General features: G+C 53.9%; 15 protein-coding genes across 15 annotated transcripts; 8 read left to right on the top strand and 7 right to left on the bottom strand.

Moving 5' to 3' along the window:
- Positions 1–557: 557 nt before the first annotated feature.
- On the bottom strand, positions 558–2,929 carry MYCGRDRAFT_108192 (uncharacterized protein; the record flags this gene model as incomplete). Its single annotated transcript, XM_003855016.1, has 4 exons — positions 558–746; positions 1,132–1,263; positions 1,640–1,711; positions 1,824–2,929. 4 exons carry the CDS (start codon positions 2,811–2,813, stop codon positions 558–560), a joined length of 1,383 nt encoding a protein of 460 aa, XP_003855064.1.
- A 1,020-nt stretch (positions 2,930–3,949) lies between these two features.
- On the bottom strand, positions 3,950–4,438 carry MYCGRDRAFT_27306 (uncharacterized protein; the record flags this gene model as incomplete). Its single annotated transcript, XM_003855015.1, has 1 exon — positions 3,950–4,438. A coding segment is annotated over one exon (489 nt), but the record flags the coding sequence as incomplete, so codon positions are not given.
- Positions 4,439–4,788: 350 nt separating this feature from the next.
- On the bottom strand, positions 4,789–5,352 carry MYCGRDRAFT_103360 (uncharacterized protein; the record flags this gene model as incomplete). Its single annotated transcript, XM_003855014.1, has 1 exon — positions 4,789–5,352. One exon carries the CDS (start codon positions 5,091–5,093, stop codon positions 4,875–4,877), a length of 219 nt encoding a protein of 72 aa, XP_003855062.1.
- Positions 5,353–5,516: 164 nt separating this feature from the next.
- Positions 5,517–6,677, top strand: MYCGRDRAFT_25276 (uncharacterized protein; the record flags this gene model as incomplete). Its single annotated transcript, XM_003855371.1, has 2 exons — positions 5,517–6,066; positions 6,106–6,677. Coding segments are annotated over 2 exons (1,122 nt in total), but the record flags the coding sequence as incomplete, so codon positions are not given.
- A 1,416-nt stretch (positions 6,678–8,093) lies between these two features.
- Positions 8,094–9,679, bottom strand: MYCGRDRAFT_68734 (peptidase M24; the record flags this gene model as incomplete). The annotated part of the gene is made up of 3 exons (XM_003855013.1): positions 8,094–8,389; positions 8,480–9,223; positions 9,247–9,679. The coding sequence occupies 3 exons, from the start codon at positions 9,677–9,679 to the stop codon at positions 8,094–8,096; spliced, it is 1,473 nt and encodes a 490-aa protein (XP_003855061.1).
- Positions 9,680–10,387: 708 nt separating this feature from the next.
- MYCGRDRAFT_15838 (uncharacterized protein) lies at positions 10,388–11,269 on the top strand (the record flags this gene model as incomplete). The annotated part of the gene is made up of 1 exon (XM_003855372.1): positions 10,388–11,269. A coding segment is annotated over one exon (882 nt), but the record flags the coding sequence as incomplete, so codon positions are not given.
- A 405-nt stretch (positions 11,270–11,674) lies between these two features.
- On the bottom strand, positions 11,675–12,516 carry CANB (calcineurin regulatory beta sub-unit; the record flags this gene model as incomplete). The annotated part of the gene is made up of 4 exons (XM_003855012.1): positions 11,675–11,808; positions 11,860–12,268; positions 12,327–12,379; positions 12,465–12,516. 4 exons carry the CDS (start codon positions 12,514–12,516, stop codon positions 11,798–11,800), a joined length of 525 nt encoding a protein of 174 aa, XP_003855060.1.
- Positions 12,517–12,892: 376 nt separating this feature from the next.
- MYCGRDRAFT_37650 (uncharacterized protein) lies at positions 12,893–13,455 on the top strand (the record flags this gene model as incomplete). Its single annotated transcript, XM_003855373.1, has 3 exons — positions 12,893–13,228; positions 13,279–13,311; positions 13,366–13,455. 3 exons carry the CDS (start codon positions 12,893–12,895, stop codon positions 13,453–13,455), a joined length of 459 nt encoding a protein of 152 aa, XP_003855421.1.
- Positions 13,456–15,024: 1,569 nt separating this feature from the next.
- On the top strand, positions 15,025–16,555 carry MYCGRDRAFT_37224 (uncharacterized protein; the record flags this gene model as incomplete). The annotated part of the gene is made up of 5 exons (XM_003855374.1): positions 15,025–15,087; positions 15,148–15,330; positions 15,594–15,776; positions 15,855–16,352; positions 16,412–16,555. 5 exons carry the CDS (start codon positions 15,025–15,027, stop codon positions 16,553–16,555), a joined length of 1,071 nt encoding a protein of 356 aa, XP_003855422.1.
- A 486-nt stretch (positions 16,556–17,041) lies between these two features.
- On the top strand, positions 17,042–17,909 carry MYCGRDRAFT_35394 (uncharacterized protein; the record flags this gene model as incomplete). The annotated part of the gene is made up of 3 exons (XM_003855375.1): positions 17,042–17,159; positions 17,218–17,540; positions 17,598–17,909. The coding sequence occupies 3 exons, from the start codon at positions 17,042–17,044 to the stop codon at positions 17,907–17,909; spliced, it is 753 nt and encodes a 250-aa protein (XP_003855423.1).
- A 245-nt stretch (positions 17,910–18,154) lies between these two features.
- MYCGRDRAFT_103356 (uncharacterized protein) lies at positions 18,155–18,874 on the top strand (the record flags this gene model as incomplete). The annotated part of the gene is made up of 3 exons (XM_003855376.1): positions 18,155–18,351; positions 18,407–18,696; positions 18,755–18,874. 3 exons carry the CDS (start codon positions 18,258–18,260, stop codon positions 18,797–18,799), a joined length of 429 nt encoding a protein of 142 aa, XP_003855424.1.
- A 259-nt stretch (positions 18,875–19,133) lies between these two features.
- Positions 19,134–19,929, bottom strand: MYCGRDRAFT_68720 (uncharacterized protein; the record flags this gene model as incomplete). Its single annotated transcript, XM_003855011.1, has 1 exon — positions 19,134–19,929. One exon carries the CDS (start codon positions 19,674–19,676, stop codon positions 19,134–19,136), a length of 543 nt encoding a protein of 180 aa, XP_003855059.1.
- A 217-nt stretch (positions 19,930–20,146) lies between these two features.
- MYCGRDRAFT_99218 (uncharacterized protein) lies at positions 20,147–20,988 on the top strand (the record flags this gene model as incomplete). The annotated part of the gene is made up of 1 exon (XM_003855377.1): positions 20,147–20,988. One exon carries the CDS (start codon positions 20,170–20,172, stop codon positions 20,986–20,988), a length of 819 nt encoding a protein of 272 aa, XP_003855425.1.
- A 1,922-nt stretch (positions 20,989–22,910) lies between these two features.
- MYCGRDRAFT_90957 (uncharacterized protein) lies at positions 22,911–25,289 on the top strand (the record flags this gene model as incomplete). Its single annotated transcript, XM_003855378.1, has 3 exons — positions 22,911–23,694; positions 24,507–25,181; positions 25,255–25,289. 3 exons carry the CDS (start codon positions 22,911–22,913, stop codon positions 25,287–25,289), a joined length of 1,494 nt encoding a protein of 497 aa, XP_003855426.1.
- A 636-nt stretch (positions 25,290–25,925) lies between these two features.
- Positions 25,926–27,512, bottom strand: MYCGRDRAFT_22336 (uncharacterized protein; the record flags this gene model as incomplete). Its single annotated transcript, XM_003855010.1, has 2 exons — positions 25,926–26,243; positions 26,292–27,512. Coding segments are annotated over 2 exons (1,539 nt in total), but the record flags the coding sequence as incomplete, so codon positions are not given.
- Positions 27,513–27,719: the final 207 nt, after the last annotated feature.

Genomic DNA, 27,719 nt, shown 5'->3' with positions numbered 1-27,719 from the left:
ATCTGCCAGATCAAATGCGACCGGACTCAAGAAGGATGCGGTCGTTGCATACGCCTCGGGATCAATTGTGCGCCAGCCGTTCGCCGGCTTCAGAGAAATCGCATCACGGAGCTGGAGTCCCAGATCGAGAACTTGACGAAGGCACTGCATCAGCAAGCCAGGATCTCTAAGCTGAAGGAACGCCAGCCTCAATCTGATGAGATTGTCACTTTCTTGGACACTCGGATGACCGAGACCAGTCAACGAGATGCTCTGCGTGTGTACTCTGTGTCCGTGGTTCCCAGACTGCCCATTGTACCAGTGGACGCTGCCGACTACGCTGAGCTGCGCCGGAACAAGCCGATCCTCCTTCTCACGGTACTCGCATTTGCAACGCCTAACGTCCTGGACGATGCCGTTCGCAACGAGCTCGTCGAGAAGGCGATGGAATCTCTCGGGCTAGATCTGATCGGTACCGGGAATGTGTCTATCCCACATGTGCAGGCGGCGTTGTTGGCATGCTTTTGGTACCGATCGACTCCCAAGTCAGCAGGACATTCGACTGTGGAGCAGCTCGCTCAGCTGGCCACCAGCGTATCGATAGCCATGGGACTTGCTGGACCTGGCTCTGCCAAATTCTCCATCACAGCGATCCCGGACCCAGATGTACTGCTTCGTGATGGTCCGCGGACGTGGCTGGGGTGCTTCATCGCCACGACGGCAATGGCTTTGACGACTCGTCGGCAAGACGCCAATGTTTGGACGCCCTACCATGAGGAGTGCTTGGGCTACTTGCAGATATCGCCGCTAGCCACAGACCGCATATTCTGCCTGCTCGTGACCATCACTAGGCTGCATTTCCGGACTGCGTTGAGTCTCGGTCTCCATGACGCCTCGCCGATGTCTATCATCTCGGACTCCGCGCACAGAAAACAAGTCTCTGACCTCAAGGCCGAGATCGCGAACTGGAGTGCTGTCGCTCTGACCGCAGGCTCTCTGGAACTGATGTTTTGGCACCAGATCGCCCTGGTCCACCTCAACGAGCCGGTTCTGTACACCCCGACGAACAAGAGCACGTTCTCAGCGCCCTATCTTCCACACCAGTTGGCGCCTGAGGACTTTGCTGCTCCGCTGATCGTGACAGATGCTCACGTTGCTGCGCTGCATGACCTGAAAGATGCATGCCACCGTGCTCTCGACATTGCTCTTGATCTCGGAACTGCAGTTATACTTTCGTTGGACTCCATGTCCTTCATCCCTAGGATCCTCTTCACATTGCTCGTCCTGCTGAAATTGTACATTTCTGTGTCAGGCCCGGGCAACACATACTCCGAAGCAATTGACAGAAGCGATTTGCAAGTAGAGTACTACCTGGCCAGAATGGGAGTCCTCTCGAGCGAACTGCAGGCTGGCGATGGCGCTAGTTGGAATGCTATGATCATCAGCGCTACCAACCTGCTAGAGCAGTGGTTCTTAACGTATAATGTGGACCTCCAGACCATCAACAGTGCTCGAACAGAGAGTTCTGCCAACGAGCTGACGCCTCCGTCCGGCGACGACAATCTGGACGTTTCTACTACGGCATCCTGGGACTCGGGGCAGTGGGGGCAATTGGACGATGTGGCGTGGCTTGTACCGTTGCCCGCGGAAGATAGCTTACTCCCAGCGGGCCACTGGTAGGCTGGGAGAGTGGACCCAGATCGCTCACGTCTGTTGCAACGGCGAGGTGTCTCTATTCCAACAGTAGTCTAGCCAGTATCAGAACAATACAAGACGTCGAAGAGTGCGTTCCCTTGGACATCGAAAAGAAGCTCCCAAAAACCGTGTCAAGCAGCAACTCATACCGCGCTGTATCCTCCTCGTGAAGCACCTGATCCTTTCAGCCTGTCGACAATGTTGCCGCCAACATCCTTCACGATGTACGGCAGGTCTCGGATCGAATCTCCATGCGGTATAAGGTCCCAACCTCGAGCACCGTAGCGATTGTAGTTCAGCCATGAGCCGAAGATGATGTATGCCGCAACAAGCAAGAACACGATGATCAGAAACCACGTGAAGAATCCCCAGCCAGCAGTCTTCTTCCCGCCCGGCTTCTTGTCCGCAGCGCCCTCGCAGGCGTACTTGGTCTTCCAGGTAAGACGCAGTACACCGACATCTTCCTCCTCTTTGTAGCTTACGAATGACAAGCTCTTGCCTGCGTCCAAATCAGGCAGCGGATCTTTCTCCTTGTCATCACCATCACCCTTGTCCTCAGCTTCCCGCTTTCCCATGCTGCCATATAAGTTTGCGTCCGTCGCACTTCTCTTCTCCTTGCTGTCAAAGCCTTCCGTGCCCTCCAGCTTTTCATCGCAAAGAAACTCAACAATAGCCTTCTGCTTCTTGTTCTTGAATTCTCCACCGTGCAATTTTCCTCGCAGACCCTCCTTGTCGGAATCCGCGCTGCTATCGCTCCCTTTTAGACGCTCAAATTTGGGATCCAGGGCTCGACTCGAGCCATGAGAGGTAGTGAAATCGCCCGCAATAGGTATAACTTTGTCCACCAATGGATCCTTATCTCCTTGATATTGACGCTCGACGCCGCACACGCGCGTGCCGCTTGGGCACTCGAATTTCGCCTTCTCACTGTCGGTGTCTCTTTCCAGAGGCGCGCATATGTCGATTGTGAAGGTCGTATTGGAAATGTAAAGATCGTTGCGTTCCTGGTAGTGGACTTCTTTGGGACCACCGAGCTTTTCTAGATTGAACGACTGGCCTCCGACTCGTACATGAGAGCAGTCGAAAGTGAGGGCGGAAATGGCGGCCGGAAATAGAAGCAGGGTTGATATGGACGGCATTGTGCCTCGTGTCGCTGCCTGGTGGTGCCGCGGACAGCGGTCGGAGTGGTTCGAGGCGTCGCAGTGCTATAGAGTGTTGTTTCGATGAATTGACAGTCTCCGAATGTGTGGGACTCGAGTGTCAGTACCGACGGAACTGTCGATGGAAAGTGGAGATAGATGAACGTGGAAGCTTTGTCGTTCACACGAAAGCACGGAGACAGGAATCTCGGGAATGACGCGTTTTGACTAATCACCTCAGCTCCCGTCGATTTGGGGGCCGAGAATTCATCCACCCATCCGCCTTGCCGCCCATCTCCTATAAGACTTCAAGCACGCGGTCCGGCCAGTCACAACCGCACTTTGTCTGCTCTACTCCTCATATAGCATTGAACCATTCAGACACAGTCAAAGGCTAGACCCGCTTCACATAGTCCGGCTCGAGGTACAAATTCCTCACAATGCCAATCTATCAACAAGCTCTGCTCGAGCGAAGTTGATAGCGGATTGAACACGTCTGGGGCATTCTTGATGAAACCGTCGAAGAGCGCATCCAATTGTAGTGTGATGTGGCTCATGTTGGAGCTGGCGTTGCGATACGCACTCTGTGCTTGGACTGCTTGTCGTGAAGAGCTTCTCGTACGACAGAGGAGCAGTGAAAGATTGTTCGAAGCCTGCTCCGACAAATCCGCGCTTTCATGTCTTCTTGCGGTCCGCTGGCTTGGAATGCCGGCTTTGTGAGCTCTGATTTCGTGGAAGCCTCATCGTCGTGTTGCGCCGATGGCATGTGGCGGATGAGTCGTCACGAAAGATCATGCCGCAGAGATAGTGCCGCTGATCTCTCAAGACTTACACTGTGTGCCGCCTGACTTTGGCAGCATCACACACGCTCAACTCTTTGCGAATCCCGACTTGCCTTTTCGTTTCCCAAAGGTAATGCTTCTAGGTACGAATTGCAGCGACGACATAGACTTCGTCACAGAATCCAGTAACAAGTCTTGCTTCGGCTCGACTTTCTTCTCAGCAGGGCGTGGCGTCAATTCAGAGACATCGGTCTGCTGGCTCACAGACGTTGCCTCTGTCGATTGCGTGGCCTCCGTGCTAGAAGAACCCCGCCTTTCTCGACTGCTCCTGCGATGGCCCTGCGCATCAACACCAGGTCGCAGCATGCTCCGTCTACCGTCGATGCCGTTGTTGACGATGAGAAAATCGTAGTTCTTGGGAAAGAGGTGTTTGTCGATCAGATGGAATGAGCGTTTCTTCCAATCGCGACAGAGTTTGTCGCAGCCTTCGACGAAACAGGCGTACGTTTTGTCGCCTCTGTCTCGTCTCGTGGCCACAATTGGATCATGATTCTCTGCAAGGTGTAACTCAAGGAAGTGATCACTTGGGAAGTTCTTCTGGCATTCGCTGCAGCGATTGGTGTGTAGCTTGGAATAGTGCGTTTCATAGTCCCGATAGGTTGTGAAAGATGTTGGTTTATGCGGCGGCAGTGTGCATCTTATTGTGATGGCCTCCTTGCTTTGAGGCTCCAGTTGTGTATACTTGGGAGTATGGACTTGGGGAGGTGCTTCGCTTTGATCCAGTGGACTTCCCACGCGAGGCATATCAGCCTCGCTGATAGACTCCTCCCTCGAACGTTTGGTCGTCGCCATGACGGTGATGCGGTGAGGGAAGATCAGACGCTATTTGCCCTCGTATCGAATAGAGCCGGAACTGATCGTGGACCTACAACTTCAGTACGATTGGAATCCCAAGAGACTGACATTCAGGCGAAGATGGCAGTCTGCTTGATATCAAGCCTGATGGCCCAGAAGTTATTGATGTCATTGCAAGGAAGAGCAGCACAGCAGCAACAGCACCGGAGATTCAGTGGCCTGGATCGTCGGCGGCAACGAAGAGCCGTTCCGGCGCTAGCCCTCGACTAGCCTAATTTTGGCTCGTGAGTGACTACGAGCGCCTTTCACTATCAAGACCTACCTCGACCAAGCTCAGCACTGCCATAATCCGAGGACGTTCTGCTGGTTGAGCACTTGAAGAACTCGCATTCACGGGCGCATCCTCGGTGACTCGAACAGAACATCACGCGACCGTGCTAGGAACACCTTCCGCCGCCACACACCCTCGCTCGATGGCGCATATCGACTGCTGCGCCCACGCCGAACAACCTACTACCACACTCTTCACCTGACCAGCACCGTTGACCGAGCAGCGGTCATACGGAATCGCAGCGCCTATGAGAATCACACGAGGGTCGGGAATATGGAAGACTTGCTCGCGCGCGAGCGAGCTGCGGAACATGATGTTCTCAAAATGTTGAAAGAGCAGGATGCGCCGATGCAGGCTGTCCTCGACGCCTTCAAATCATACCGCCAACTCACGGAGACGGTCGCATTCTCCGACTTCAGCCGTGCCGAGGGCAGTGAGCTGCGACTTTGGCAGGCGCATGTGCTGGGTCGAAAGTACTTTGCCAAATTCTGGAAGCCAGCGCAGAAGCAGAGGGCCGAATTTCCCGTGGAAGCACGGCAGATTCAGCGCTTCTTTCTCTCCTGGCTGAAGCACAGTGAGCGATACTACCGCAACTATATCACCGAGCTCAACTTGGCCTCGAATGGCGTGGTGTTGCAGAGAATCGCCAGTCAGGTGGAGACGAAGGGAGACAAAGCCACCGGCGAAAGCCATGGCACGTCTATTTCCTCAGAGCTCTACCAGTACGCTTCGGACTCTTGCCATCGTACTCTAGGCTATCTCGGCGACATCTGCCGCTATCGTGCAGAGGACAAGCTGGACGACACCCCGAACTTCGGACCTGCCATTGGCTTCTATGCCTTGGCTGCCACCTTCCGCCCATCCTCTGGTTTGGGCCATCACCAGCAAGCAGTCATTGCTCTCCAGAACAAGCACCATTTGCGTGCGATATACCACCTTTACCGTGCCATAACCGTCGAGGATCCCTTCCCGCTTGCGATCAACAATTTGCAGAAGGAAGTGGAGAAGACGAATGCTGCATGGGTGAAGAACACTTTGATCCAAAAAGGCCCTCCAAACGATCCCGATGCTTCGAAGAACCACCTGGTCGGCTGGTTCGTTCGCTTGCATAGCATGTGCTATAGTGGCGAGGAGTTCTCCGGCCATAACGAGCTGGAACTTGAAGTCCTCAGCCGATTGACCAATGTGATCAAGCAGCGAGATCTGGACGGCACTCTCATGCGTATGATCATCATCAACGTTGCAGCACAGTACACAGCTGGCGAACGATTCAAGAGTGAGTCCTGTGCAAGACCGTGCCCAAACAGTGCTGACCGTTGCGTAGATGCGTCCGACAATATGCTCTTCCAGCAGTCTTACCTCTACTACTTCAGGTTCAACCTTCGGACTTTCACTGCTCTTCTCCGCGTCTTTTACGACGACCTCCGATCTAAGCTTTCCAACATGGACGACGCTAATGACGACGATCTTACTGTTAAGTTGACGCGCATCAGCCGCAGTCTGCTACCTTGTCTGCGTATCTGCAACAACTGGCTGGCCACGGTCGTCCACATCGTCTGTGGTCTCGCAACCGAGGAAAGCATGGCCGGCTCGATCACGCAGTTCTGGTCGTCGTACGCTCGCGTTGTCGATCTCATGGCGCAAGCTTTTCCTATTTGGGATCTCGATGATGTCGCCAATATCGGCTATATGCTCGTGGAGGACGTCGACACAATTGCGTTCAAACCTCTCATGGACGATGGTGGCAAGACGTCAAAGACCTGGTACGATAGGACGACCGGTGATCTCAGACCAAGGTGCACCGACACCGATGTTGTTCAAGCCTCTGCGGATGTGGAAATGTTGCAGCGCGTGAAAGACTTTCTGGCGGACGGCGTTGAAATGGCTAGCAGCGATGATGGCGCCCCTGTCTACATTCGCGGCACCCGAATCTATCACGGTAGCGAGCAGGATATCGAGCCTTTGGTCGTGCAGCCGATGGAATATGCGCCGGAGCCAATCGCGCCGCCCAAGTCCCGGTCGATTCAGGCCCAAGCAGCACCAAAGTCAAAGCCGAAGCCCATCAGCTATGCTTCCATCGCCGCGAATGGACACGCGCAGCAAGCGCGCCCTGCACAGCCGTTGCCCAAGAAGGCCAAGACAGCTAAGGTTCAGTCTCGCGATGACGACTTGAGCCGTATGGTTGATGACTTGGTCGACGACGATGAGGGTAATCACCCCGTTACACCTCCTCAGCAGCTCGCTTGCGATCCAGCAGTGGTCTCCAATGGTGATGGCCTAGCCATCATGCAGGACAGCTTGACAGACCTGAACTCATCCGCTCCTAAATACCCTCATCCGCCAGCGAGGTCTCCCATCAGTTTCATCAGCCGTCCCACGGCCGCTCTTACTCCTCCTGGCATTCGTCCGACTGCATACTCGACCACGGGCTCCATGAGTCCACACCATGAGCGCATGCAGTCCATCTCTCGCATTTGGGGCAGCGCACCAGGTTCGACGTCACCTGCATTCCCACCTGGTCTTCCGACCGGGACTCTTGGCGCATCTCCAGCGATCGGTCATCCTCGCATTCACAGCCGCGTTAACTCTGCGAGTAGCATTCGCAGCAGAAACTCCATGGCGGGCAACGACTCTTGGGGCACTCTCGAGTCGGCGCCACGTGTGATCGCGGAACATGCCGCAGTCAAGACTCCATACGCAAATGGATACTCTAGCGTGGAGCAGCATGGCATCGCGAATTCGATGCTCTTTGGAGCGGGCGGCGGCCTTTGGAGTCCTGCCTGGGAAGGGACCAACCGTCAAGCCAGTCCACCGAATGGCCAGGGCGGTTGATTGATGTGAGAGGAAGCTCGCGAAAGCTTTAGGAGAAATTTCACTATCATCGAAAGAGACGAACTCTCTGCCACTAGCCATTCAAACGACACGCGCCGACACACATGAGACCACAACGACGGGACGTCAACGAAATCAATCTCCTGGTCCCACGGAGCATCCGGCGACCTTGGGCGGTTCGAAGAAAAGACGAGACTCAGCGGTCCACGCGCGATCTGCACATGTGTAGTCGTGTCGCTTGTCGTATGAGAAATGAATGAAGATGGCGGAGGAGGACCCAAATTGCAAGAAGTTACGGAAGATATTGAGACGGAATATGTTTAGTTTTTGCTTTTTGCCTCCAATTCTCGAGCAAACATTGGGTATCGAAGTCCAACACACACCCCTTGCGAGCATCGACGAACGGACAATTGTAGCTTGCGAGAATGAAATTTGTTCACAAAGTACCACGCATCATCTGTCCGAAGTCCTGACCTGAAATCAATGTTGCGAACTAGCTGCCTCACGAATGATCCTCAGCATGGCCTTCCCCTTCGGTGCCGTGGTCACATTCTCGCATCCGTCCTTGGTAATGAGCAGATTGTCCTCAATCCGAACGCCTCCGACCTGCATGTACCGCTTTAGCACCTTCTTGTCGATGAACTGAGCATGCTCGGGCTTGCTCAAATAGAAGTGTTCAATCAAGAATTCGTTGAAGTAGATGCCTGGTTCCACAGTGATGATCATGTCTCGCTCGAGCAAGTGGGCGTCGAGTTTATGGATGTCGCTGTGGGATGCTAGGGCGAGGGCGAAGTGCGATGGTTGAGTCAGTGTCGATACCCGACCCGCGGCAGCAGGGTTCCAGGCGATGTATGCTTCTCGAAGACGAGCCATATTGATAGCAAAGTCTTCCTCGGTAGACAGTGATGGATTAGGGGTTGGATCCACATCGTGTACTTCGAGTCCTACGTGGTGACCAAGTCCGTGTGGGAGGAAAGCACGCGATGTACCGGTGTGGAAGATGTCGTCTCGGTCACCTTTGAGAATCCCCAGCTTCAACAATCCATCGATCACCATGTGGTGAGCATGCCAGAAAACCTCACGGAACTCCTTTCCTGGTTTGAGCTGTCCGATGCAAGACTCTTGGATCGACTCCACGAGGTTGTAAATTTCCTCGGCCTCTCTCGAGGGCCAGTAACCTGGCTTGCGTGGATTTATTGGCATCGTTCTTGTAACATCGGAGGCATAGCGCTCAACCTCGCATCCGGCGTCTAGCACGATCGTTTGTCCGTCGCCGAAGTCTGCTTCGTTCTCGGAGTAGTGAAGAACGGCAGCGTTAGCTCCGGATCCAGCGATGGGATCGTACGCCTGTATCTTTGCGTGGCGAGCAATGCATGTCTGCATGAATGCAGCTTCGACATCTGCCTCGTTGGTGAAGCGGTGAAGGCCTTTCATCACGTTGACGTGAGCTTCGCCGGAAATGACGTTCGCTCGGCGGATGAGGTCAATTTCATGAAGGTCTTTAATGACGCGGCAAGCATCTATGGCTGTGCGAAGTCCTGAAGGTTCGTGTGGTCTCTTTCCCAGCGTCAGAAGCATGGTATCCGTAAGACCGCACATTCGTCCAAGCGCTAATGGGCAATGTCAGTGACACTGCGCATGTTGTAACGCTCAAATATTGGCCTACCGCGCTCGAAGGACTTTTCCTTGAGGTATCGAGCGTCGTCGATATCATACCTCTCCATTGCCTCCTCGGTAGTACTCCCCCTTCCGTACCACAGTACACGATCCTCATTGATTGGTGGTAGCCATAGTGTAAGAACATCGTCTTCAATGCTGTACGAAACAAAGCAGTCGGGCTCGTTGACTCCAGTCATGTAATAGAAGTATCGATCCTGCCGGAATGGAGCGGGCATGTCGGAGTTGGGCCAGTTGGCAGCCTTCGTCGCCGCGAGAACAATGAGGCCATGATCTCTCCCGAGCTTCTCTGCAATTCTTCTTGCATGCGACTTTGCCGGATACTTGTCCACGCATTTCGACGCGCGAATCTGGATACTGAGCTCCTTCGTTTCATATTGACTGTCCATGGCGGCCATGCTCTGGATCTAGTGCCACCGGAGCGATGCTCTCGTCCAATCTTGACTGCACCTGAGGCCTTGAGCGGGGACGGTGCAGTGGCAACGCTCTGTATGGGTATAATCGAGCGGGTCGCAACTTGGTGGATCATGCAGGTACTATGGCATTCGAAGTCGACCTGGATATCTCACGTCAGCACTGCTATCGTCGATATCCCCGATACGTCGCTCCGTGGAGCTCTAACCTTGTAAGAACAAGGTGAGGTGAGCGGGCCGTCGCGAGCATGGGCCACCACGTGAATGACATCAGCCGCAAGGGGAAGGTCTTGCGGGACCACTCAGGTCAGGCGCTTCCCGATCTCTCTTCCCTGGCGAAACAACGACCACCTGCAACTCGCAACGAAACGTCTGTGCATGCAAGCGAGCGATAGCGATGGCAAGCACTGCGCCCGACTTTGACGTGGATAGCCCTGCCGGAAGTGATGTAAGTGATCGCGCAACAGATTCCATAACCAGTTCAACCTCTATCACCACCCTTTCCCGCGAAAATATCGAAAATATCATCTCTACGAGCATCTAGCAGCTGGCCTGCTTGTCCGGAACCTGAGCATTGCTGCGCTCCATGCTGGCGAGATGCGGAACATCATTCTATGGATCGTCCTGGCCGCCACAGTGCGGGCGGAGCACCACATGAATCGACGAATCGAGTCGCTACAGAACAACAACAGCAGTGGTTTGCAAATCGTCATCTCCAACATGTGTGCCGACAAGATCTGGCCTGGTGTCGTGACTCAGAGTAGTACAGGGCCAACTGCATCCGGGTTCGAGCTGGATTCTGGTGCAAATCGGACCATCAACGTAGCGAACGACTGGCAAGGTCGAGTCTGGGGACGGACGAATTGTAGTTTTTCCAGCGATGGAAGCTCTCAGGGAAGCTGTACGACAGGCGAATGCGGCGCACTGAACTGCCGGCAGGCTGGAAATCCACCGGCGACTTTAGCAGAATTTACGATGGACGGCGGTTCGGATCAGACGTTCTACGACCTCAGTTTGGTGGACGGCTACAATCTTCCAATGGCCATTGTCCTCATTCCCAACGACGTCGAGGCGCTGAAGGACATCCAAGCCAAGCATACGAATCCATCCTGTGTTGGCAGCGTCGGCAATCTCGCACCCCAGTCCTTCAACCCGTACGCCAACAGCCAGCAATTCCTCGGCACGACATCGTCATCTCCAATGGATTTCGACAAATCCGTCTCACTCAACGACGTCGCCGACTGGTGTCCATGGGACCTACAAACTCTACCTCCCTCGAAACCCGGAAATGGCGTATATCCCTATCCCGACAGCAACATCCAACGACCTGCCTTTGCGCCGTGCATCTCCGCCTGCAAGAAGTACAACAAAGCTAAGTACTGTTGTACAGGCAAGTACGGTCCCGTGGGGTCATGTCAAAGGGACTACTACGGCGATGCCGCGAAGAAAGTATGCCCTGATGCGTACTCGTTTGCGCAGGACGACCAATCCAGCACATTCATCGTACCCAAAGGTGCGAGTTATCAGGTTATCTTCTGTCCTGGTGGCAGAAGCACGAACATTATCGCCAACAATGATAAGTATGTTTGTGTCTCTCTCAGACGGGAGCTACGATGTGCTGACTTATGTGAACAGGGCCGGCGGCACTACCAGCAAAGCGTCAGTCGGCAAAAAATCTGCTCTTATGGCGGGAGGGTCTTTGATTGTAGGCATTGCATGGGGTGGTGTGGTCTGGGCCGGATTTTGGGTGGCAATGTTCGTCACCTGTGGAGTTGGAGGCTAGCGGTCTCCGCTGCAAAGGGTAGCGGTCTTGGGTTGTGCATCTGCATTGAGATACCCCTATGCTTATCGTTATGTGAAATGCATCATGATCATGATCTCTGTCGTCAATTCTCATTGAGCCATTGCCTGTGACATGTCTGCCACGGGTACTCATCAGCCCACAATTGGGCTCTCTGAAGCGCTTGCTCGCCTTTACATGGAGTCCAGACTCCAGTCCCAAAGCAAACTTCTCCAGAGCGCAGTCAAGCGCATACCTCACTCCTGCAAGCGAAGCGAAATATGGCCTAGACCATCTTCACCTCCAGCAAACGTCTAGAATTGATCTACGTCATGTTAGAAAAATATGATGCGAATATTCACCGCAATGCACTCACCCAGCGTCATGCTCATCGAAACATCCGTGTTCTCCACCATCTTCTGGAACTCCTCGAAGCTGATCTTCCCATCATGGTCCAGATCCGCTTCCATGATCGTCTTGTCCACAATCTGCTGCAACTGCTGATCTTTCAAATTGCTGCCCACCATCATCTTCAGCACAATAAAGAGCTCGCCGTTGCTGATGTAGCCGTCACGATCGATATCGTAGACTTTGAACGCAAAGCGCAGCTTCTCCTCTTTATTTCCCTTCGAGCTGAAGGCGCTGAGGCCGGACACGAACTCTTGGAAGTCGACGTCGCCACCACCGTCTTCGTCGAAGATTGCTATCATTCGTGTGGCCAGCGGGTTGGAGGAGACTTGTGGGAGGGAGAGGAATTCGTCGCGCTCGATCGTGCCGGAGTTGTCCTGGATTGTGTTAGAGAGATACCTCGCCAGGTGTGTCGCTACTACCACCCATTCGTACCTTGTCGAGCTTCATGAATCGTTTGCGTAGTCGGTCCACCTCTTCGCGGTCGACTGCGTCCCAAGTCAAGTCAGTGAGTTACTCTTCAGCCGTGGAGACGCTCCTCAAAATGGCCGAGAATCGGCGCGGCAGACGCACAGTTGGTGCCATTGACAATGTTGTCCAGCATTGCTGAATTTGCGTTTCCCATCTTGTCGAGGTTCGTGTGCAGGTAGCACGGCTGAGTTGGGATAAAGACGTTCAAATGTGATGTTCGATTGCGCCTGAGGGCTCTCGGAGGTCGAATAAGCTTCGTGGAGCCGAACCGAGCAGCGTGATGTCCCAAGTACATGAGATGATGATTGCTGGAGCTCTCTTTCATCTGCCAACATCGGACATCAATTGACCTTGAAACGAGCGGCTTTGAAGACACCGGGAGATATCGTGTATCTGGACAGAGGCAGGACCCATCGAAAGGCCATTTCAACGCCTAGATCGCCTTCTACGACTCTCACCTGACGAGCCCGCTCCGGCGTATTCCATTCCTACGAACGCGAAGTCGGACACAAACTTCAACGCACAAGACAATGGCAGACCTTCAAGACACTGCGATTCAATTTGCCGAAACCATTCAGACCGCGCACATCAACGAGAACCCTTCGGTAGAACGCGACCTCGCGCCGGAAACATCGGTGGACTTCAAACAGCCCGTCACACTCGACCGCTCCGGAGACCACTCAGAAGAGCTTGATGAGGTGGATGAGGATGAGATCCCATTGTCAATACTTCGACCGGTGCCAGAAGCGAGGAGGCAGCCTCCGCATCTTCAGCTCCCGGATCTACGCTTCGAACAGAGCTACTTGAAGAGCATCAGCGAGGCGAGTGATTGGCGAATGGTGGCATATGTGACGATCAAGGACCAGGTATGGTGATCCGGTGCTGTGAACATACTCAGGTCCTAATGCATGGTTAGGTCTTGATGCCGCTTTTACAAGGAATGGTCTGGGTAAGTCGCTTCTGTGCCCGGAATCGAGCTGATCATAGTACTGACCCATAGCAGACTCTTGTGGTAGCTGGTTGGCGGCATACGAACTCGACGGCGAAATTCTCGGGACAGACTGTTGGTGCCAGGATACGGCGATGGTGGTAAGTCGATCGCGGCAAGTTTTATCTCGCCCTATCGACCGAGCTGGCTGAGCCAAACATGCGGGCTTGCTTCGATCACTGTCCGTGTGATGCGCAAGACCTTTTGTGCTGACGTTTCGCCAGGTGGGGAGTGAACAACTGGGTCGTTCCGGACGATTCCAAGAGCAGCTGGCGTAACAGCAATGCAGTGAGCGAATGATTCTTTCGCTCAAGCAAAGCCGTTCTGACCGAACTATCCTCAGCGACCAACCAAAAGCTCTCCGTTTGGCAGACATTGATCAAACATGTCTTGGCCGAAGCAGAGGAATGCATATCGCCGCACTGCAGAACTTGCTCACCAGAAGCACGAAGTTTCTGCGATACTGCCTTTCCGACCGACTCCGGTTCTCACGGCAAAACAGCGTGGCTACATCGACACGTACGATTCCAGTCCAAGCGTGCTATCGGTCATGTACAGAGCAATCGGGCAGATTTGGCGGGGTGCGGCGCTCATCGCACAGCAGCGCAAGATAGGCTGCATTCCCACACATCGGCTGTCCCACGCGATCACAAGAGCAGCTGCGATTGTTTGTATCGATGGAAGCGCTCAGCCCATCTCAAGATGAATCGCAAATGAACGAACGCCAAGAGCATGGAAAAGACCTTTGTGGCACAGTCAGGTGGCGCTTTTTGTCGTTCACTGACTGGCCGTTGGCGACGTCGCTCGGATGGCGTGCTCTCAAGAGCATGCTGCGAACGTGTCTCCACAGCATATCAGCTCGTGCGCACATGCAAGATCCCACGTTCTTCACAACCCGACAACCGACTGTTTGCCTGTCAGAGCGATCTGTTTCATGCTGACACTTCTCGCTATCTCTTGGTAGACAATTAGCGGGACCGCGAGCACTAAATATACGAGTATTCAGCCTGATCTCCTTCGAATGTCTCGCCAGCCTGATCGTGCGAATTCAAAGCATGTCTGCCAATTGCATATACACCTGACGAGTCCGTCCTCCTACCACACCTACACCAGTCCATCTTATCCGCTGGTTGTCCAGCGAATCTTGCCTCCCGAAAGCTGTACCTTCCCTTCATGTTCTGGCCGGTTCTACATGCCAGGAACATGGCTACATAACGCCGGATTGCGCCGCAGATTCGCAATTAGTGTTTTCTGTAGTGGGGCGTTCCCAACCTTTCCCATCTGGATTGGCTCGCCTTTCCGTCACTCTGTGCTGATGAACCAGGAATCGGAAGAACATTCGCGGCGAGACATGCACAGTCGTGCCGTCCCTGTGGTGCCATTGGTTCACCCGCCACGTTCGTACAGGTGAGAGCTCCCCACGTGGGCTCGCTACTTCATCATGCACTCCACGCTATGCTCGCCTCGTGCGTAAGGGCAAACCCGTGTTTTCTGCGAAGAAATCGCGATCTGTTTGTTTCATCAGGCACGACTGCTTGTTGTTCAAGATCTTCACTAACATCGTGACATCAAAACTTCCATTCTTCTACACAAAATCGCACGGTACTTCCACTGCGAGAAGTCAACGCCAAATCCTCACAGCTTTACACTGCCGAGGCCGGCTCAGCATCGATCATGTCGAACAAGCCAGTATTCGTAGCAACCCATCCACGGGCATGCTCTACTGCATTCGAACGGGTACGTGCGGCGAACGACTGAGGGATATGCGGAGTGCATGAAAGCTGACCATGTTCAAAGGTCTTCATGACTCGACGCAACTCCATCCAAACCATCCACGAACCCTTCGGTGATGCCTTCTACTATGGCCCTGAACGTATGGGAACCCGTTTCGAGAACGATGAGGAGGCTCGTCTCAAGAGTGGCTTCAGCCAGTCGACTTTCAAGACTATCATGGACAGAATCGAAAAGGAATCTGCAGAGGTACGACTTACCCTTTTACCGTGGCCGCTCCTATTCGAATTCCCCTTGGCACTCCGTATTGACCCTGATGCCCGCTTCGTCCAATTCACATATCCGTGCAGTGCATCACAGTCCTCAGACTAGCGACTTGCTGCATCTGACCTTGTTTACATTGGCCGGTTCCAGCTTGTTGACCGACGCCGTTCCATCTGCATGCTCACATAAACCCAACACGACATTATGTAATGCGGCCATGATGAAGGAATATACTGACCTCTCCGCAGGGAAAGCGAGTGTTCATCAAGGACATCACGCATTATCTACTCCCTCCGAACCACCAAGCTGCAGCCATCGCACCGTCTCTTTCTAGGGTCAAGCGTGGCGTCGGCACGGGAGGCCTTCCGGTCTTCGAGAGCGGCGACGCTTCTGCTGAGGGGCAGGGCGTCACTCGAGACACCGACAGTGGTGTCGTAATGACCCCTCCGGCGGTCGCGGGTAGGTCGGCATCGCCAGCTTCGCCTTCCAAGGCGCCATTCCCGTACGAGCACTCGGCCGCGGAGCCGAACAATCCGACTGTCGTACCGAAGGAGGTGCTCGAGAAGTTTCACTTCACGTTCCTGATCCGTCACCCGAAAAGTGCCATTCCGAGCTATTACAGATGCTGCATCCCTCCGTTGTTGGAGAGGACTGGCTTCGCTCCTTTCATGCCTGAGGAAGCCGGGTATGATGAGCTCCGTCGTCTTTTCGACTATCTCAAGGAGACCGGCATCGTTGGACCAAAGATTTGCGGCCAGGAGTCCTCCGAGGACCAAGAGCTGAAGCCTGGTCAGGTAGAGATCTGCGTACTCGACGCCGATGACATGTTGGACAATCCCGAGGGATATCTCAGGAAGTACTGCGAATCTGTCGGCATCGATTTCAACGAGCAGATGCTCCAGTGGGATTCCGAGGAGTCGCACGCGTTTGCTAAGGAGCAGTTTGAGAAGTGGAACGGCTTCCACGATGATGCGATCAACTCGACTGATTTGAAGCCTAGAGTTCACGTAAGTCAAAGCGTGTATATGCTATGTGTACTGCCCCGAGTACTGACCATGATATGCAGAAACATGCGCCCAAGTCTGAGGAGCAGCTTCACGCGGACTGGACGAAGCTGTATGGCCAGGAAGCGGCCGACTTGATCAAGAAGACGGTTGCTGATAACGTGGCCGACTACGAGTACCTGAAGCAGTTCGCTATCAAGTGTTGAAGCGTTCGCTGCTTGTACAGACGGGCTTTTGGAGATGTAATAGCGAGAATGGACGACTGTGCGTTGATGGAAAACGTAGTACGGCAGCATTCGTGTGACGACTGACAGGGATACGATGATGGAATGAGCTATGCAAAGTATCGTTCTGTTCCCGAGGTTCACTGCAAGGCCTTCCGGCCATCTTCCTTCTGCAGTCGTTGACGTGCAATTGATTTATGTCCATGATCATATCGTTTGGAAATTACGTGACCACCTCCAGGGCATCATCGCTGGGACTGCAGAGATCAAAAACCTCCATCCAACGACGTCATATGTTACCCTCTATATACCGTACCCTAGCTACCGTATATCCCCTCGACTCTACTGCACACTGAACAGTCTCCACTCATCATCTCTCACTCACAATAATCAACCAAACCAGTACAAAGTTGAACAACTGTACAAACACAATAGCTCATCAAGGCACCACACCTCCCGGCTTCCAGCATGGCAGCGAACACAATTATCTTTGGAGGATCAGGGAAGGTCGCTAGACATCTAACACGTCTGTTGGCGAATGAAGGCCACAATGTATACTCGGTCATTCGGAAGCCAGAGCAACAAGGTACATCCCAAGCATCAAGTCTGGCATGACAGACCAGGCAGACTCATACTCTTCGCAGAGGACGTCAAATCACTCGGCGGCAAGCCAGTCCTCCAGAGCATCGAAGAAGCATCTGTGGATGACATGGTCAAGACCATCCAGGATACGAAAGCCAGCACGGTAGTCTGGGCAGCTGGTGCTGGAGCCGGCAATGCCGACCGTACCAAGGCTGTTGACCAGGAGGGTGCCATCCGGTCAATGGATGCTACATCCAAGGCTGGTGTGAAGAGATACATCATCGTCTCGGCTGTTGATGTTCGAGACCGCGAGAACAAGCCGGAGCCAGAGTGGTATCACGATGGTGATCGGGAAAGGAGTAACAAGACTTGGGATGCGATTGGGGTATGTCGAATGAGAAGTGATGAATGTTGGAGTGATTTTGCTGACACTCACACATAGCCTTATATGCACGCCAAATTTGCAGCAGACCGCTCTCTCGTCACAGAGAACGATCGCCGAGGACTCGAGTACACTATCGTCCGTCCAGGAGGTCTGTCTCAAGACCCAGGCACGGGCAAGGTCGCGGCAGGAAAGCCTCACATCACTGTCACGGTTCCTCGCGAAGATGTGGCGTCGGTCGTGGTAGAATGTATCAAGAATGAGTCGACAAAGGGCCTTGTGTTCGATCTCGTAGGAGGCGAGACACCGATCAAGGATGCCATCGCAGATGTCGTGAAGGAGAAGACCAACACGTTCGAAGGTCGTTATTAGGTCCTGATCGATGCGCATCGTAGACATGTGTGTAACAGCACAATGGCACCAACAGGACAGTATCAGTCCCATTAAGATCAACATTGTTGCGAGCTGTGGGTGAAAACAATGTAGAAGAACAAGGCATGTTGTTCAGGTGAAATGTTCCCGTCCGCTGTCCTTGGTGACGCACGGTTCCGCTCAGAACTTCAGGTTCGGCCGCAGCTTTGACGTCTGCGAACTTTTGTCTTGCTTCAACGTCCATTCATCACCACACGAGCACTCTGCATCAACCGCACATCGACATCACCGTTCAGTCATTCTCGATCCGATACGACTACATTCACTACAACCACATAACCCGCCAGCATGGTCCAACTCGAAGAAGTGCCCGATGAGGAGCTCTTCGCGCAACAGTCAGGACCAAAGGCAGAGGATGAGGAAGAATGGGACACAAGTGACGGTGCGCGCACTCTGTGAAAGATTCCATGAATCAAAAATACTGATGATTTCCGTAGAATCAGAGATATCAGACGTGGACGAAGACGACGCTTTCGACGAGACCATCCTCGACCGAGTTTACGCCCTCAAAGACATCGTCCCGCCCACCTACCGCAAGCGCATCGCCAGCGCCGCCGACACCGGCTACGCATGGATATCATCGGGTCTGAGCTTCAGCGGAAAGACGTTGTGGGTTGTGAGCACGAGCGCGCTGCTTTTGGGTGTGCCGTGGGCGTTGGCGTTCAGCGAGGAGCAACAGTACCAGGAGATGGAGAGGGAGATGCGCATGCAGCAGAGTGCGAATGAGGTATGACATGAATGGATGATCGCGCGTGATGACATCGCATGCTAACTGGATATCACAGCTTCTTACTGCTGGCGCGCCAACCGGCGCAAAGCCTGCGTTGTAATGAGGCGAGGTGTACAAATTTTGTGAGATTACTTCTCCGCTACGGTTTACAGATGTAGTGGCTGTATCATATTCTCTCCTCCGAGGAACGAATGCTCCCGACACGCGCGGCGATAAATCTGGACACAGCCGGACTCAACACAACGAACGCGAACGCGCGGGCAGCTCAAAGGAAACCTTTGAGCTCCTATTATGAGGGACTTTTGCATCTGCAACACCCTGGCGCTATGCATCGAGAGTCTGCTCTACATTTCACGCCTAAACTCCGCGGGTCCAATGTTCAAACACTTCCAGGTCGAGTTCTCCTCGTGACAACTGCCCAGTCCGCGATGCCCTCAGTCTTCTTTCTTCTTGTCCGCCATCTCGATGCCCAGTTCCAGCATGTACTCCGCAACAATCTGTACAATGATGCCATGGTCCTGCTCTTGCTTCAACCCAGACACCACGATTACAGCTACCACGCCTTCGACTCCCTGCACCCTCACAGGCCATCCACCTCCATGGATCGCAAAATCGCCAGCCTTTGGTCCCAGCCCGAACTTTGCTGCAAAAGCCACCTCATCTCCCTTGAACTTGTTGTGCATGTACCATGTTGAGCTCCCAAAACGTAGCACGGTATTTCTCTTTCGCGCGACCCATATATCGTTGTCGGGAGCTGTCCCGGAATGTGTCGTGGCGTGGAATAGGCAGTGGTTGCCGTGCGCGAGGCTGATGTCGATCACTGTCGGTTTGGCGAAAGCCATCAATCGTGTTCTCAAGAGTGATCCCAGAGTCCATGCTGTGTTGGAGGTGAAGGTGGGGAACACGAGAGAATGGTCCAGCTGGCTGATCTCGTCCAGCTCGCGAGGAGGCATTGGAATGATCGGTTCGGTGGCCATGATGTTAACTGGGCGTATGAGCGGTATGGGTGCGTGGTCTAGATGCGTATGTCCGAGTCCACTGCTTTCAGGCCGTTCTTCGTATTCCGGTCGGAGCGAACACAAAGAAGCGATAGACAAAGAGCTGGCCTTTTGTTGGATGACCTCAATGCTGTTCCTTCTCTAGAAGGTACGAAAAAATGAGCTGGCAAGAAGCGGCTGAGATCTGGTACCAAGGCGACTCGCCAACATATACAAAAGTGCAATGAGTATGTCTTTGACTTCTTGAACAATCGAAGCTCTACGTCGGAGGCTTGGAATCGTGTCGAGGGGTCCACGCTATCTCCTGCCGCTTTCACGTGCACTAGCGCAAACCTTCTTTGAGAGCGTCCGACATCATCCTTGAAGTTGCAAAACGAACAGCTGTCCGTCAGACCCATCTCACTACGTCCAAACACCTTCTTGCTTGCAGAAACAGACCGGCGACATTCGCAACAATGTATGCTTCTTGACCATGTCTTCCAAGAACCCGACGATCAAGAGAATCCTCAAGGAAGCATCGGAGCTGGCAAACCAGCCATCGTCGGACTACCATGCAGCACCATTAGAGGCCGACCTCTTCGAATGGCATTTCACACTTCGCGGCCCGCCAGCCCCATCACCATACGAAGGAGGCATCTATCACGGTCGGATCGTCCTCCCACCTGCATACCCTCTAAAGCCGCCTTCGTTTCGATTCCTCACTCCAACGGGCCGGTTTGAGGTGAACAGAGAGATTTGCCTGTCGATCAGCGGACATCATGAAGAGACATGGCAGCCGGCTTGGGGTATTCGGACAGCACTGGTAGCAATACGGAGCTTCATGGACACGGACGCAAAGGGACAAGTGGGAGGTATGGATGCCAGTGACACGGTACGAAGGAGGTTTGCCGCACAGAGCAAGCTGTCGCGTTGTGCTGCTTGTGGGAAGACCAACGAGGAGATTGTCAAGGAGCTCGACGAGATGGTCAAGGAACAAGGTGGAGAAAGTAAGACTGAGGAAGCAGTACCAGAGCAGCTACGGCTGGCTTACAGGGAGGATCTTGCGAAAGGCGATGGGAGTGCCAGCGGGGAAGCAGCAAAGGCCACGACTACAGCAACAGAGACTTCAAGCACAACGCCGACTCGAACGATACCAGCATCAGCGCCTGTGGCCGCGGCTCCTCCGGTCGTTGCTCAGCAGCAGCGGCAGCCACCACGGCTAGAAGAGGGACTGCCGGCTTGGATCGACAAGGCCATCTACGGCGTGGCAGCGGCCCTCGTCTTCCTCTTGTGGAAGAAGTACCTGCTGTGAGGAGGACCTTCTTGCATGTTGCTCGTGAGAAGCGAAACTGCCGAATGATACCCATGCTTTTATGATAGATTGATTTGTATGACAGGATTCCATCCTTGATAGGATGCCCTCCCACAGCGATCTTGACTTCCTTCATACCTTCGGGTCGCCTTGTCGCGGCCCTTCAAACGTGCACGTATTAGCAGACTGGTAAGCTCACCCCTGCTCGCTCCAGTAAGGTAGGCGTGAGCGATTGACACATCGAAATGTTGAATATACCGCCGCATGGGAGCAGCCGCTCTCCTTGATTGGCTACTTTGAGACCTCATGACCTTGAGCTCTCAGCCACCAGCGATCGATGCATTAGGCAAGAGCGAGGAAACGCCAAGACGTCATTTCAGAGTGAATCATCCACGAGCTAATCTTTACCTTGAGCAAGCTCCACAACTTCGCGACCACTTTCATCGTCCACAGTAACATCAACGCACTCTCTTGCCACCGACGACGACAAGCTATCTCCAGCGAGCGCCACCAACACGCAGCTGCGGCTAGAAGAAACGCACAGCGTCAGCTACACCGCCAACGGCACTACCGCGCCTCCAACACCGACACCTACCTCCGAAAGCGACTCCTCGCTTACCTTCACTTTCACCTTCACAATGCCACCTTTGCACCCTTTCCACCTCTTGTTCTATCATGCTTCCCTCCTCACCTCCTCACCTTCACTTCACATTCCCCCACAGGACCTCTCCAGCGTACAGGGCTACAAGCGCACCGTCGCATTCGTCACCCCAGCTTCCGTGTGCTTCATCCTTCTACACTGACGCGCAGACGTCGTAGTTGTGGTGGAGTCTCGGCAGATAGCGCTTATGTCGCAGCTACGCTCACACGCTGGCTGGAGGCTGTCGTTGCCTCTCGAGGTGACAGCACAGTGGGCACCGCGGGCTGCGGTCGCTGCCTTTCGAGGTGGCGGCTCCTCACCGTAAAGGCTGACTGACCGTCTGGAACATTCGCCGAGCGAAGCGGCGGCATTACGGCGCAAGCTGTCGATGAACTTCCCTCGTGGCTGCGGAGCGTCTAAGTTCTGGGCCAACACAACAGGTCACTGGTCACTGGCGTTTGCATGGTGTATGCAGTGTCGGGTGAATCGGGCGGAGGTGGTCCTCACGGTGGCAGCGGTTCTCACGGTGTGATGGAGCCGTTGTACATCCCGTTAGCTCGCTCGTCGAGTTTTGTGAGTCTTCAGCTCCTTGCTTCTTCCTCAACACCTACTGATTCGTCTTCAGAATCATTGTCGCCAAATCGAGGTAAAGCTAGCCGTGTGTCATCATCTTGCACTGGCTGGCGGGGTGGCACAGTGACTCTAAGGAAGAGGCTGTGAACCTGGGGGGCATCGTCTCTGTGCTGTCCCTGAATGGCATAGCTGCGGAGTCTCAGATATGCGAGAAGTGATAGGGAGCATTGGGTTGTCTATCAGAGTTCGAGGCAATTATGAGTCTACTGATAAACCCGAGTGACATCGAGACACGAACGGGAGCATAAAATGACAGACAACTTTACAACACACAGCACATGCTAGACTCAGTCGCAGTGAGGTCGAGAATGCGGTCGAGAGTGAGACCGTCGGTTAAGGTTCGGATTCAAAAAGTGCGCGCTAGAAGAACTGGGGGGCGCGTCGGCGACACTTTGTACGCGCTGCACTCATCCCCCACCTCTAAACGAATCAAATTCAAATCAAATGTTTTCTTGACGACAATCCCCAAGCGCTGTACTTGCCGTACTGCATGCTCCTCGCACGAATTGCGGGAAAGGGAACGCGACTGCCCGCTGTCATTCCTCGCCGCCTTCTTGTCGCGCACGTTCCTGCCTGGACGTCCCAGATTGCTTGTCGACGACAACAACTGCCGGAGTCGACGCACCACTACGCAACGATATCGGACACGATGCTTCGAGGCGCCGTAAAGGACCATGAGCAGAAGAATGGCCCGCCGCATCTATCTCAGTCGACATTCCCCTCCTCACAATCCAAGTCGACCACACAGTCCACGAACCCAGGATACAGGCCTCCACTGAAACAAAGTTCGGCGTCTGCCGTTAATGAGGTGAAGAGCTATCAGACACACCGCGGAGGTATCAAGAGGACAGCAAGCGGGTTGGCAAAAGCAATGGGAGGATCCTTCGACGATGAGCGACCAGGCTCTCAATATCAGCCGATTGTTCTAGGAGGAGGGTCTGCCCCACCGGAGGACTTCTTTGGCGAGAACGACTTCGACAGCGACATCGATCTCGATGTGGAGGAGCCACTGGCTCTGGGTGGTATCAGCTATCCCGAGCTTCCCAAGCAGACCTCTCGTCCAAACCCTCCCAAGCAGGCATCTCGATCAAATCAACCTCCAGGCCAGCAGATCAGATACCCTACATTGCCGACTGCGCGAAGCACTGAAACCACCGCGACTCCAAGCCGTGGACTCATGAGCCCGCCGGCGCGGACTGAGCTTCCTGGAAGTAGTGCTCCACTACCTTGGTCCTCGTCGCCTCTCGAACACTTCAGTTCTGCACTGCCGCAGCAGTCTCTCCAGAAATTCGCATTCGACGGACGTCAACCTACGAGCAAGGACACGCTGCGCAGAGCTTCGCCAGAGCCGAAGCCCGCTAAGAGGAGAACATTGCCTTGGCAGGCACAAACTTCGGAAGAGCCTCCACGCACTGCTGCTCCGCGAACCCAGAGTGTGACGGCATTCACTCCACTGGCGAAGGAGAAGAAGGACAAAAATGCATATCCCTGGAATACCACAGCTAGCGCCATCAAGGAAGGGCAGAAGAAGCATCGTGAGGAAAGCAAGAAAACGGTCAAGAATTTGGCAGGAACAGACGAGTCCATTGCCAAAGCAAAGAGCACAAATAAGCGACCCGCGCGTGTCTTCCTCAGTGACGAGCAACAACATGTCCTGGACTTGGTGATCGAGCAGAAGAAGTCTGCCTTTTTCACCGGATCCGCCGGTACGGGAAAATCTGTTCTCATGCGTGAAATCATTGCATGTCTGCGAAAGAAGTACTCGCGGGAGCCCGATCGTGTGGCAGTAACAGCATCGACCGGTCTGGCCGCCTGCAACGTTGGTGGTGTGACTCTGCACAGTTTCGCTGGCATTGGTCTTGGCAAGGAGGACATTCCCGAGCTAGTCAAGAAGATCAAGAGGAATCAAAAGGCGAAGCATCGCTGGATGCGTACCAAAGTACTGGTCGTTGATGAAGTCTCCATGGTCGACGGCGACTTGTTTGACAAGCTTGAGGCGATCGCTCGCCAGATCAGAAACAACGCCCGTCCATTCGGTGGCATCCAACTTGTCATCACGGGAGACTTCTTCCAACTGCCGCCAGTTCCTGAGGGAGGACGTGCTGCCAAATTCGCCTTCGACGCATCCACCTGGTCCACCAGCATTGAGCACACAATCGGGCTCCACCATGTGTTCCGTCAAAAGGACCCCGGTAAGTCAAACATCATCTCCACATATTCAATTAGCGTACTGATAGTGTCAAAGTCTTTGCTGGAATGCTCAACGAGATGCGTGAGGGTCGTCTCACCGAATCATCAACAGCAGCCTTCAGGAAATTGTCACGACCTCTCAGCTTCGACGACATGCTTGACGCTACAGAGCTCTTCCCCACGCGTAATGAGGTTGAGGGAGCGAATGCAAATCGACTTCATCTCTTACAAGGAAACATGTTTCCCTTCCCAGCCAAGGATGGCGGCTCCATCACCGACAAGGGACAGCGTGACCGACTTTTGGCAAACTGTCTTGCGCCCGAACTCATCACCTTGAAAAAAGGTGCCCAGGTCATGCTGATCAAGAATATCGACGAAACCCTCGTCAACGGATCCCTCGGTCGTGTCATCGGCTTCATGGACGAGCGACAATTTGACAGCTATAACAACAACGAGGACGCATTCATGCAATCGCCTGGAGGCACCGTGCAGAGCACTACTGATGCCGCGGCTGGTGGCGAAGCTGGAGATCGACCTCGCATGATGGAAGGCATTACCACTTCTCGCAAGTGGCCGCTCGTTCGGTTCGCCATTGCAGATGGCACCTGGCGCGATCTTCTCTGCCAGCCAGAGACGTGGAAAGTCGAGCTTCCGAATGGTGAAGTCCAGGCCTCTCGAGCTCAGGTACCACTCATTCTGGCTTGGGCGCTGTCAATTCACAAGGCGCAAGGTCAGACTCTGGAACGTGTCAAGGTTGACTTAGGCAAAGTCTTCGAGAAGGGTCAAGCCTACGTTGCGCTCAGTCGTGCCACGAGCATGGCAGGTCTGCAAGTGCTGAGATTCGACCCGAAGAAAGTCAATGCTCACGAGCGCGTGCGAACATTTTACTCCAAGCTCGCGCGAGTGGAGCTGGCTGAGAAGAACAAGGACCGCATGGAGAAGATCAGCAAGGCGCCCGCTGCCACGACTGCGAGAAGCTATGAGGAGAACTTTGTTGACGGAGATTTCATGTAGGGATCAGTCATATCTATGATTATGGCAGGCTTTCTTTTGATGGGCGATAAGCGACGAGCGAGCTATGGCGAACATGATTCTTGTAGAAATCTTGATGGCGAACAGCGTACATACCAACGCAGCTTTCTCAATGTCCATAATGGCGAATTCCAATGATGAACATTGCTCGATATCTTGATTTCGCAGTGAAATTCCTTCAATGTTGTCCACAAGCAAAGTCGAATCGTGCAAAAGGGAGAACTCAGGCGCTTGGATACTATATTATCTCATCGAATGCATCGCTCAAACACTGGGTATATGGGTGCTATACAGAATGAACAACCGCGCCAACGAACCAAATTCATTGCCGACGATTCCGTGACGCTCGAGCTCGCCGTCCCCAATGCGCCTTGAGTCCCCGTCTCGCAAGCCAGTCTTGAATATTATCCCAGAGCATGAAGCCAAACACCAACAGCATGAAGGCGATCAAGCTGGGAATCGCCACCACCCAGAAGAACGCAAAAGGATGCGCGAGCCCTGCGCCGCTGCTGAAGTTCATGCCAAAGTAACCCGAGATAAAGGTCAGTGGCGCGAAGAAGACGGTGACGACGGCGAGGATCATCATGAAGTTGTTGGTGCGGGCGCCGACGGTGTTGAAGATGAGGGTAGAGATGTTGTTGGCGCTCGCGTCCATTTGCTCGAGCGCGGAGATCATGGTGATGCAGTGGTCTAGGACGTCGCCGAAGTAGGTGTGTGCGAGAGGAGTGATGGTCACGCTGGTCGCGGTGTCGGCGCGTGCCTTGGCGATGCGTCTGAAGTCTGATATTGTTCGATTTGTGGCGGGCACGCCCTGGCGGTCTCGCTTGGATGGCTTGGTCGTGGATTCTTGCTTTGGTGGCTCTCGTTCGAAGGACGGGGTCCAGACGGGAGCTGGGATGGGTGATGGTTCGGAGTTGTGATCGCGGAGAGAGTTGACTAGGTGGACGATCGGCTTAAAAAGGTTCTGCAGCATGTCGACTTCTTCTCCAAAGATGTGCAGCGAGCGAGAGGTTCTGGTGTTGGGGTTGGTCATGGCGTCGATTTGGAGCTCTTTCCGACACATGTTGTATGCGTCCTTGATCGGAACGCCCAAATCCACAATCGCATCAATGATAGCCTGTACAACTAGGGAAGCATCACAGCTCCGCCGGAGCATGGTCGCGGGACTGTCGAGACGCTCCAGAATGGGTTCTTCGACGTCGCTCGCCGATCGTTCGAAAAATGATATGACCATGTTGTCGGATAGCAAGAAGATTGAGACCTGCTCGACACTCACTGCTAGCTTCTCCTCAGTCAAAGCACTTTGCTTCTCCATCCACGCTGTATGCTCGGGAATTTGAGCACTCTCGTAACGTTGCAGGGTTCGGATGGCTTTCAATGGTGACTTATCGGAGATGCCGTTGTGAGCTGTGACGAATTCATCGAGCTTGCCGTCTCTGTTGCGGTCGAGGTATCGAGGTAGCGTGTCGGGTTCTTTCTTCTTCGTCCATCTCCACCACTTTCTGCTGTGCCGGCTGCGCTCCTCGAATTTGGCGTCAATGTCTTCCTCGTCTTCCTCCGTCAGACTGTCATTACAGTCGCAATTCTCACCACTGCCTTCGTGCTGATGCAGTCGGACCAGCTTCTGCAAGGTGAGGACGATGAATGCATGGTCGGCATACCAGTCGACTTTGGTCCGGGTATGCGTGTGGACGAGATCCTCTAGGGCCAGCCCGTGAAGATCGTACTTATTTCCAAGAACACGAATAACATCGTAACTCAGTCCATTGACCGAAATCCACCGGCACGGCAGATCCTCAGTCCGCGGCATATCCAAGAAACTGGCAAGACTCTCATTGTCAGCCTGCACGCGGCGGACGTCCTTGTCGGAGAAGTCGATGATGTTGATGTCGCAGGCTTCCTTCAAAGCTGCAAGATGTGGTGGGACCTTGTCGGCTTCCGCGTGGGTGTCGATTCCAGGCTCGGCTCCGGGCTGGGAGGAGTCCATAATGTGTACCGCGTCGTGATATGTCTTGACCGTGTTGGATCGAGTTGGCCTGCGATGGCGAAGTGTACCAGCTACAGATCCAGCAGCCGAGTGATTCGAGGCTATACTCCCATGTCGGTCTCGTCTCGGGTTATCAGTCGTAGTAGGAGACAGCGGCGCTTGAGTGTTCTGTGTTCCCATGGTCGCGGACCGAGTGCGAGAATCAAAGTCTCTAACGGAAGTCATCTTGATCTGCCCGAGTACGAAAGC

This window comes from Zymoseptoria tritici, chromosome 2 (assembly GCF_000219625.1).
Source record: "Zymoseptoria tritici IPO323 chromosome 2, whole genome shotgun sequence".
NCBI lineage: Eukaryota > Fungi > Ascomycota > Dothideomycetes > Mycosphaerellales > Mycosphaerellaceae > Zymoseptoria > Zymoseptoria tritici.
This window is presented reverse-complemented; position numbering and strand designations above follow the sequence as displayed.